Below are 11,094 nucleotides of genomic sequence, written 5' to 3'. Positions count from 1 at the left end.
AAAAAAAAACAATCAGGTGATTAGCTGCACCAGTGAATTTGCTTTGGAAAATTAAGGTGGTGACTTTTTGTGGTCAAAGTGGTCGCTTTTCCTTTAAAGAAAATTAGAGCCTGAATGGATCTGAAAACACTCGATGTGGTTTGCTTAATAAAACGGCGAGATGCCCAACTGATTGAAAACAAGCCCTGATTTATAATTGCCGACACAAAATCAAGAAGAAAAGCTCAGAATGGAAATAAAACGGCTCTCTTGAATTGTCTGTCTATATCTGTCTTGCTTTTATTTCTTCATCCCTCAAGTGTCTGACACAGATATTGCTCTTGTTTTGTAATTTTCCGTCTCGTATGTTTTGCCCCCTTTCTTCTTCCTTTCCGCATCTTGCATCACAGCTTCGCTTCCCCCTCAGTTTCCTTCCTCGCCTCTTTTTCATCTCAACCTGCTCATCCTGTCCATTTTAATCTTCCTGCGGCGTCTCCTCTCTGCTCCATCCCAGCTCCTGTCTGTATTAAAAACTATGAGCCGAGCGTCTTTTGTGCTGCCGCGGAAGATATTGTTTCCTGTGTCTGTGGGCAAATGGACGATTCTCTGAAGTTAGCAGAAAACAGTGTTTTGACTTCATCTGGCATTCTTTTTCCAGATGAATTGAAATGTCTCATTTCGAAAGTAAATGAAGCAGACCGAAACAAAACTGCCCGCCAGCTTTTCCATCAGCGCCATCATTTCAGCAGAGGTTTATCAAGCCCGAAGGAAAGGACTGGCTGTTAGAAACACTGGACATTATTCTCTCACAGCCTTTGTTTCACAAATATTTTTTGCATATTTTTACAACTTTAAAACAAATCCAACATTAACTACAACAGAAAGTCCTCTATTTATTACAGCAGAGGGAGAAGATCTGATTTAGCTTCCAATATTATTGCCAGGCAACAAAACAAAACACTGGGAGTTCAGTATACGAGTCATTTCTTTTCCATTTTCTTTAGCTTAAGATGATTCATCATGTTTTTATAGTCCTAGAGATGAGAAATGTGAGTCATTGTGAATTATTTGTTTGCAAATATGACAATGGAAATGTTTCCATAAGGCTGTAGAGTAGATGGTTCACTTTAGTGCAGTTTTATTTAAAATATTTACAACTGAAAGAAGCCAGGCACATTAATTAAAAAGACGCATAGAAGAGGAATGTTTCATTTTAAAGTCTTAAGGCTTTGAATTCTCTTTCCTGTTAATTTATAGGTAATTCCATGTAGATAAATCATTGCTTTGCATCAGAAATCACATCATTTATTCCATAACTGGTTTTGTTGTGTATTTGGAATCAGTGTCAAGTTTTTCTCCTTCCTTTCCATCCCAAACATTGTCTGTTAAACACTGATGTCACCACTAGTGGTTTCCCATATGACCAAGTCAGGCATGGTTCTGTTAGCGAGCGCTCCATGATGCTAACTGCCTTAGCTTAACTGAGCCGAGTCGGTACTGCATGTTGGTCGCCCCCTGTAGGTTTGAACATGAGCTACAGCAGCGCTCAAAGTTTTATTTTTTAAATAACGAATCTCTCATTTGTGTCCATGGACTGAATACTGTGAACATGACTAATAAATGTGCAAGCATGCTCACCAACTACGAGTATAGATTTATGGATTGACCTTTATTTCTCTGCTGACCACAGATAAGCTCTGAAGCGCCAAGTTGTTATAATAGCTCCCTGAAGACATGGAAACCTTTACGTAAAAGCCTGTCTCAAAACTCATTCCCTGTCATAATGACATGATCTTATTAGAAACGCCAATCATGTGTCGTATTTATCCTGCAGTCGTATAACAAACTCCTCAAATTCAAGGAGAGAAAAACACGGCATCTGCAACTGCAGTTCTCAAATCAAAAGCAAATATATCAACATTTAACTCATGTCATCAGAATCATTATGCTAAAGAGGTTTATGAAAACAAAAAAAAAACAAAGAGCTTTTAATTAATCAAAACGAATTTTAACCAACTCAGTGACTTGTGCGGAAAGCTTCCCTCTTCCTTTGAACAAGTGCCCATAAAAAGTCGATGAGTTAAAAGACAGGCGACTGGCCCCTCTCTCCTCGCATCGATCCACGAGAGGAGACGGATCAAAAAGATGGAGGCAAACACAAAGAGCTGCCAGCAGAGGAGCCAGATCAATACTGGGATTATGTATGCCTGCTGGAATATTTGTGTTTGACACAGATGATGTTCAGTTTTGATAGAAATATTGGTGCGATCAGACTGGCTTGATGTATATACAAAAAAAAAAAAAAAAGAGCAGAAAATCTCAAGTCGAGTGCTGCTGTAGATCTTATAGGGCACAAAGTGCCTCAGAGAGGTTCAGTGAAACTCAATTTCCATGCTTCGTTCCAGCGGACAGCTTTCCCCGTAAACTGCATGAAAATGTGACATAAATATTTAAGACACGGTCGTTTCACTATCGGCAGCCTAAAATCCATCAACAGAAATTTCTAAAAGATGCCGCTGTTCTGTTTTGACATAATACAATATAAAAGAGTTAAAAGAAAAAAAAGAAAAAAAAAAGTAAGGTGACTGTAATGTGGTTCTTCATACGAGAGGACAAGTTGACCCTGTCAAATTATACTGGGTCCCTGACAGCCTGGGTCTCGGAGACGGAGGCTTCAGTAGCAAGTGTAAACACTGTCTAGACGGAGAGATGGTGGGAATATGTGCTGGGAATGAACCGAACAGAGAGAAAGGCTTCGCTGCGGAACATTTATATGGCTTTAAATCTTTGAGGGTTATAATAAAAAATGCAGACTACCCAGGCTGATCTTGGATTTATTTATATATAATTTGGAGGACATTAAACTCGCTGTCCCGTCACAAACCAGAGACGTTTAAACTTCAAAGCACAGCATGAATCAGCGATATAGTTACTCCGGGATTTTAACTTTTCCTAACAAATATTTCAAACAATTTTCAAAAAGAACATTCCAAAATTATTGTTGCATCTTGTGTCGTCTACTTTGATCATGATTAGTCCACATTTAATTCAAAGGTTTTAAACATGAACGAATTCAGCTTTCTAAGGTAACTTTTTAAAGAAATTCACTTTTTATATCACATTTTAATATCAGTCCCTCGTCAAACACATACTCAGACTGTTGCTTCATCTCAGCCATGCATGTTTGAGAAATCCTTGATTCTTCCTTGGCAGCCTTTTGGGGGTGCCTAAACGCTTGCCCCTCGAGACTAGCAACAGCAGCCAATGTCCAGCACCTGGCAGAACTGTGTGCCGAGTTTGTCAAATTTACTGCAAAGCTCCTAAGAACGGCTGTAAACACCATCCATGGACTGATGTGACGACATGCTGAAGGGGGAGTCGCAGAAAGGCTTCTTAAAGAGACAGCAGCCCATTTCAAGGCTTCAGATACGACTATGAAGTCAAATTTCTTTTAAATTGTTTTTGATACTCAGCCGTTTTATAACAATTAAGGTGACAGTTACTTAACTGCCATATTCAAGGTGACAAACTGGTGACATATTACATATTTTAAAATGGAATATTTTGTACATTCGTTCATTAAGGTTTTCAACGATTTGAAAACCTGCAGAGTCTCTCCTTTAGGAGATTCTACTGACTCCCAAATGAATCGGCTCAATTCATAACACCACATTCATACCAAGAGATTCTAGCCCTAAGATAAAAGCCCACTGTTTTCACATCGAGTTTGTCAATATTCTCAAGCAGTACCAGGATTAGAAATACACGCAGATATGCACAAACAAACAAACTCAGCAGGCAGCTTCTAACTTGCGAAACCCAGTGTTTGTGGAACCTCTCAATCAATACCTTTTAAGTGTCGGGTAACTCGGGCTCACGGTGCAGCACGTCATAACATCGATCTGCGGCTATTGGATTTTCTTTTTTGCCATTCCTCCAACCCTCCACAAATCGAACTTATATTATTTTCACGTATGTCTCCAGAGGAAAGCCTTGCTCTAAACCTCAGGGAGCAACGAAGCACCTGCAACATTCTGGTATGTAAATATAATCAGTCACAAACGCAGCGAAGCGATCAGAGAGATGCAGAACATCAGTAAGACTGGTTCTGATTAAATTAATGGACTCAAAACCATGTTTGGCTATAAGAAATAAAAGCAAATTCAGGTATATATATATATATATATATATGAGCAACTTATGAATAAAGCATAAAATTAGTGACGCTAAGGAAGGACTAAACATAATCACGTTGCTTTGTGGGAGCAGAAACTGCTTTAGTCTTTAGGTCCGAGTTGAACCCTGAACCCATCAGAGTCCAGAGTTTCTCTCAGCTTCCATGTTCAGCTGCACCAGGAACTCCCACCTGTTCTGAAACCAAGCTGCTTCTTGCAAAACCAGCGCAGGAACGACAAAGGTCTTATCTGCAGATCAGCAGCACAGATCAGTGATCAAAAACCAGCTGCACATAAATGGCTGGAATGCCAGCCATCTGCCAGGGACGGGAAGCTGAGGAAGCGATTTTTCAGCACCTGGTGCAGCGTCGACGGAGCGAGGCTGGGTGCTCAGATGATCAAAGTTCCAACTCTGGGAAATTCTGTTAAAACTCGGAGTCGGGGGAGATCAAAAAGTTTCCCTGGGTACAATCACAGAGCTGCACAGCACACCTATGTGAGCTTTATGAAAAATGATACCGAGGCTTGGGAAAGTGGTGAGGTTGGAGGTCTGTAGCATGTATTGCAAAAGTAGTTCCAATGAGAAAGTAGTATTAAAGCTTTGAAAATTAGACTGAAATAAACCTGATAGTTTTTATTATATTTTAAGGTTTAAGTAACTCTGACACATAATGTCCACAACTGTTAATGATTACATTAATGAGAGACACAGTAGCTCTGATTACTACTTACTAAATTTGGATCCAGCCAAATATAATTTGATGCAAAACAACACAATCCCTTAGATTTTAGAGAGGAAATTACGGCCGGTATTGAAGATGAATCCAGGAAAAAAAACAGCATTTTAGTATTCATTTGGAATATTTTGCAGGTATCAAAGTTATTTAATTATTTAAAAGTTCTGCTGGGAAAATCTAAAATTGTCAAACTAAGCAGCATGAAAGAAACAAATGGAGGATGGGATTTCTAAAGTTACAAAAACTCTTTCCAAACAAAAAGTTTGGCATTTGGTGGAGTCACTGAACAATAAAATGCCATCAAAGAGATTTGCGGGAATTCACATCAATATATAAAAAACAAATCCCTTCTGCACGCTTTATAAAGATGGATCTCATCACTGGACGTACAGAATGCTCATTAATATGAAAAACCGAAGCAAAATAAGTGATAATTCAAGAACTGTCGCCGTCAGCAGGACAAATTGTTCAACAGAAAGCCAGAGACCGAGTTTGTTTGTGACTCAACAGATTTTTGTCTACAGCTGATTTAGACCAACATCACTCCCAGAAACCCCTTCCAACATCTGTCCTCATTGCACTTCTACAGCCATCCTTTCACTCTGGCATCACAGATTTACAACTTTCAGATGTACGACCCTTCTGCTGCCAGATGAGCAGGACCTCCGGAGCCTTATTGGCCGTCAGACCGATGATAACAGGAAGTACGGGGAGACAGAACGGCGGCGTGACAGTGAGAGAAAGATTACGAGGAACTGGAACATACTTGAAGCCTGGTGCCATGTTGGCGCATGTCCCGGTGCGAAGCCAGATGCAGTAAGGGTCACGAGAGGCCAGGCAGGCTCTGGAGGAGGAAAAGGAAGAAGACGGGAATTTATTGTTATTTGGCCGTCCAGTGGGCTCCACGTTTTCCTTCATGAGGTTAAATTCACACACAGGCTCAAGTTCAAGTGGTTCACAAACAATTCAGGACTCCCCATTTTCCCCCAGCACTGATCTAATTTCTTCATTATCACATAATAAACCTGTTACTTCTCTGTTTGTCTTCATTGATTCAGCTCACTCTGCTCATCTCCAATGTTTAGCTCTGCGAGTTAACGTGGACATTTCAGTAGTTTCTAATCAGTTGCTCTCCATTCAAAAGACCAATCAGGATTTAATGAAACATTTCATTAAATTTCAAGACCGACACACAATTACTGGTAAAACAGGAGCCAATAATGAACAATATGGCAAAAATATATTCTTTTAAAGTTAAATCAAAGTTTAAATATTATTGCAAATAAATAAAAAAAAACAACCCTTGGAAAATACAACAAAACTTGTAGAACAAGGAAAATATTTAGTTCTTTGTGTAATTTTGCCAAAACTTATGATCCAAAAAGTGTAACTTAAGGACTAAAATAAAAATCTATTTTAAATTACAAGGTAGAGATAAGTTAAGCAAAGTGGAGTCTTTTGGGGATTTAAGATTTAAATCTCACTTGTATTCTCTCTGTTTTGATATGAATTATTGATAATTGGATTTTGTTGCAGTTGTTCGTATACGAAGACCTAAAGAAAAACCGATCTTCTCCTTACCGTCCACATTACAGTATCCTGCTATTAAGATAAAAGTAGAACCTTCAAAATGGCCTGTTGACAGTCGTCACAAAATATCTCTGCAAGTCAGATAAACAAAGACGTGTTCAAAAACAGACCTGCATTTAAGATCAAGGACACATTGATAATACAACGTCTGAGTTTCCCCTGCCTTTGTTTAGAGACGGTGAGCTGTCACCATCTTTTCATGTGTTTCTGAAACACACACAGCCAAACACGCTCGTGACAGCAGCTGCCATCAGGTAGCCGTTTCAAATCTAGCAGACCCTCGGTAACGCAAACAACGGCCGCCAACAACTCGCACGTGTTTGCACATCTAGTCTCAAACGCCTTCATCCATTACCAGTCCAGTTTTATTCGGGCTCTGCCCATCAATCACGCGCAAATGCACAGTGGCACAATTCACAAGCAAAACACCGAGGCGACACGGCGGCCAGCCAAAACAGCAGTGTAAGTATTTACCAGTGCTGTCAAACCGTCACATCGCAAGTCATTCTGAATAAAGAGACCAAGTCCCAGCGACCAGGGGGTGAAGTCAAGGCAACAGTCAGAAAAAAAAAATAAAAATTTTTTGCTTTCAGTAGAAAAACAAGTTCAGGTTCAGGGAAATTAATGATACTGCAAGCAAAAGACAAAAGGCACAAAAACTAACAGACAAGCAATCTGACTTCAAAAAAATGAGCAACAGTAAAATGTGCCAAAACAACACATAGCAGTAAATACAAGACAGGGAGCGGGCCAACAGTGTGCATAATCATTAACCAACCATTACTAGTAAGATGGAAAAAATAAGCAGATCATCAATCCTTAAAGTTCTAAAGTGGGTCGGACAACTAGAGTTGACCAATAAATCAGGTATATTATATATATGTGTGTGTGTGTGTGTGTGTGACAGACACATGAGAAACATGAAACAGAGTTTTCATTTATTTCACTGAACTGTGATCCAGAACCGCACAGCATTCTGGGGAATGTAGGCAGAAGAAAGGCTTTAGCCGCTCACAGCCAGATTAGCTAGGTTGGTGGCATCAACTCACTCACTCACTCGTTTGTTACCTAGCAACTCACTCATTCTTTGGTTACCTAGCAACAACCAGTTGAGTAACTTGCGCAGCAGTGGTTCAAGGTTTTGCCACTGTGCCTGATAGCAGTTTAAAAAAATATTTCATAACAGGTTTGCCTGCATTTCAGATATGTAAAACAGCAAAAAGAAAATCAATAATTATTGAACATGCTCCATATGGAATGCTTATATTGTGATACGTTTTTCAGCCATATTGTTAGCATAGCTCCACCTCCTAAAGTTTACATTCTTCCTCTAGTTTCCACTAGATGTAAAACACGAGGCAACCTTCTTCTGCTGCTCCATGCCACAGTTCTGATGCAACATGCCTATTATTGGTACTAAAATGAGTCCCACATGTGTTCTGACTGTTGATCCAGGCTGCATTTCAACTCCGCCAACCGTAGCTGCATTTGGCAAGAGATTATCCTTCCACAGATGTTAATTTAAGGTTGATATTAACCAAAATTTACCTCAAATATTCTTCACCAACAATTTGCTTCATTACACCGAAAGCAGACGTCTTGTTCATACTCGTTAGTTTTTCCGAATCCGAGTCTCGGTTGGGTGTAAAACCCACAGTGAAGCTGTGGTGTGTTTGACTAGCAGCAGAGCGTGCGTGGCTTTGCGTGATGGAGTTACAGCTGGTGCAAGCCTCGCTTTGCCACTGCAGCTGTTGCCACACCAGACTGGCTGGCTTTCATTCATCCTGCTCAGTGATTAAAATGAGCCTGATTAACACCAATGTGAGTGTGTGCATGTGTGTGTGAGCGCACATGCATCCCTCTAAAGTGATGAATGTGCTCTAATTTGGGCAGTGAGCTCTGTTCTTTTCAGCCTAATGAAGTCTATAAATAAAGTTCTTTAATGTTCATGTTTTACGATTCAGATTCCCCCCATTATTACCCCGAATGCACATGTGTTTCTACAATATTTATTATGCTACCAAATTAGGCTTGCTATTTTAATAGTTAAATAGATTTGTAGCTAACAAACTTGAGACTTTGTTAAACTCGTACATCTCACAGTGACTCCAATTTAAATTTTAAAATACATTTTGATTGAGTGTAATTTCCCTACGATTAAACGTTTGTATGAAGTCGTTAGTTTTATTCCTGTTTCCTTACTTTTTACAGGCTCCATGTTGGGTGCAGCGGCTGAGTGGCACTCTGATCACACAGCTGGTAAAAGCAACAAACACTGCATGATGGTCCTTGTCCAACTCCAGTCCCAGAACCCTCCTGTCCTCCTGACCCTGAACATTGCACCTGAGCACACAAACGGAAAACGGAGCACTGCTCTGAAATCCGGGCACATTTTTCAACGCCAGCGGTAGGCGGATTAAAAACGAGAGGAGCAATACTTGGAGGGCTTATAAACGTCGATGTCCTCCAGGAGTTTGGATCCAAAGCTGTCATTGGGATGTGTGCTGGCCAGAACTTTCAGGACACGGCCGTCGTCTGAGCCCAGGAACATGACTGTTCTGTCCTTAAGGGGACCGGCTGAAACATCCACCACAATCTGGGTCAACTTGGACCTGAAAAAAAGAGAAAGAGGAGAAAAAGAGCTTGAAAATCCAATCTGTGTTGTGAGTTATTAGACGCTTGTAACGCCTCCATAACCTCAATGTCCAGAAAGTGCATCTAAAAATTCAACTTTTGTCAATATTTCTTGTGTATTAGGAAATCATCAGCTACTATTACAAACTTATCTATACAGTTAATAGTTAAGACAGGTTAATTACTGTATAGTTGCAAGAAATTGTTTAATAATCCAATAAATCAATCAGTAAAGCAGTTCACAGCCGGTTTTAGAGGAAAATCTGACCCAAGAAATCTAACAAGGGGAAAATCTGTCCTCATTTGGTCATAATACACAGAGTACTGACAGCATCAAGAAGAGTCATACCACCAGGAGAAAAGCTGCAATGATTTTGGCACCATATTAAAAAGGCTAAAAAGTGAAATAATGTGGTTTAAACCTCAAACTAGTTCCAGCTGTCTTTACATGATAAGCAAAAATATCGGTCTCATATTGAAACAAGAATCTAAATTTCTCTTTATGGTTTAGAAATCTGCATCAATTCTTACAGAAATCATTCAAAACCAACCATTTGATTTCTACTTTACTTTTATCGTCACTTATCCTCGTTCTTCATAAAACTCGCATCAAAATGGAAACAAACTGAGGCTCACTCCTTACCCAAGAGTCGAACTGACTAATGCTGCATGAAGGAGTCAGCAGATTTTCGCTACCCTTCGGATATCTGCATCATCATTATCTGGGTCAGCCTGGACCTCTCCAGCAGAGAGGCTAATTCGAACATGGAATTAAGAATCTCATTCTCATTTCAGACTGGTAATTAGAATCCATCAGAAACTCATTTGAAATCTACAGCCGGAGATTAAAAAGGTCACAGAATCTCCGAGCTGCCGAGTCGGTGGGAGCCGGAGCAAGAACTTACTGTGAGCCAGCATCTAATCACGGCTGATACAGATGATTATCCTCCAGGCTTTAGGTCGGGTAGCGGATTCACTATCCCTCGCTGTGGCTGTAATTTTCTAACTTGCCCCTTCCGGGTACACTTTACATCCTCCTCTTTCATTTTGACCTTTAAGAACTCTTTTTTTTTATTGTCCTGGCCTTCCTGGAGCATTTAGTTCAGGTTTTCTCTGGGTGATTAAAAAAAAAAAAAAACACCAAAGCGTTTTGCTTGTTACTGCAGTCTGGCATAGATGTACTCACACTGCTACAACAGCACATCTGACAATAATTTAAAGAACAGATTTATTCGTGGATGCCAATTTCTGCCAAAAACAAGAAGAAGAAGAGTATGAAGGTAAGGGGGATTTGGGCAGGTGTCATCTGTGGGTGTAAGCCAGTCAACACCTGCTTATCTTGTGAAGCAGACTCCGTCTTTCCCACTATCTGCAGCAGGTGTAACGGTTGCTACATTTTCTATCTGACAGCAAATGACAAACTTAACTCTTTCCACCTACATGCGTAACCTGGCTATTGCTGATGATTTGGACCATGCATCGCGGGATGAGCGCTTTCTAAAGGTCTAAAAAGAAAGCATTTTACCCCAGCAAAACATGCATGTTTAATCAAACTTCACAGACGATCTGGAGCAGAACATAATGGCTCATGTGTTTCCAAAATGGAGCTCTGATATTTTAAAACATAATCAGTCTCGTTCATGGCAGAGAACGTGAACCGGAACCAGCTCAGCATTCATATTGTGACTTCAGGAAGCGGACAGGAAGCTCTGATGCGTTTTACCTGCTCGACGTCCGTGTGAAGCAGGGCCGGTCGTTGACGGAGGGAACCGCCTCATCCATCAGAGGATAAGATTTGATGAAAGTCAACATCTCATCTGGGAACTGAACCGAAGATTTGTAGTCTGAGGCCGGACCGTCGCCTGCACAAGTACCAGGTCTGGGAATAAAAGAAAAGAAAACTTTTACAATCAGCAACCTCACTACATACAATATGATAATATTCAAATCATGCACACAATATTTTTCAGCGTCTAGAT

At 40.2% G+C, this 11,094-nt stretch overlaps 1 protein-coding gene across 3 annotated transcripts in view; it reads right to left on the bottom strand.

Moving 5' to 3' along the window:
* LOC106934605 (semaphorin-6D-like) overlaps positions 1-11,094 on the bottom strand; it is an 86,228-nt gene that overhangs the window by 33,357 nt on the left and 41,777 nt on the right. For 2 of the 3 annotated variants that reach the window (XM_015014601.1, XM_015014602.1), the window contains exons 13-16: positions 10,839-10,994; positions 8,920-9,093; positions 8,684-8,824; positions 5,658-5,735 (exon numbers count right to left, since the gene is read on the bottom strand). In XM_015014601.1, coding sequence (XP_014870087.1) covers positions 5,658-5,735; positions 8,684-8,824; positions 8,920-9,093; positions 10,839-10,994 — 549 coding nt within the window. The remainder of the gene's footprint in view (positions 1-5,657; positions 5,736-8,683; positions 8,825-8,919; positions 9,094-10,838; positions 10,995-11,094) is intronic. The other variant, XM_015014603.1, reaches the window with a different exon arrangement.

The sequence above is a fragment of the Poecilia latipinna genome, unplaced genomic scaffold (assembly GCF_001443285.1).
Source record: "Poecilia latipinna isolate Pla-1442-1.1 unplaced genomic scaffold, P_latipinna-1.0 Scaffold1833, whole genome shotgun sequence".
Taxonomy (NCBI): Eukaryota; Metazoa; Chordata; class Actinopteri; order Cyprinodontiformes; family Poeciliidae; genus Poecilia; species Poecilia latipinna.
This window is presented reverse-complemented; position numbering and strand designations above follow the sequence as displayed.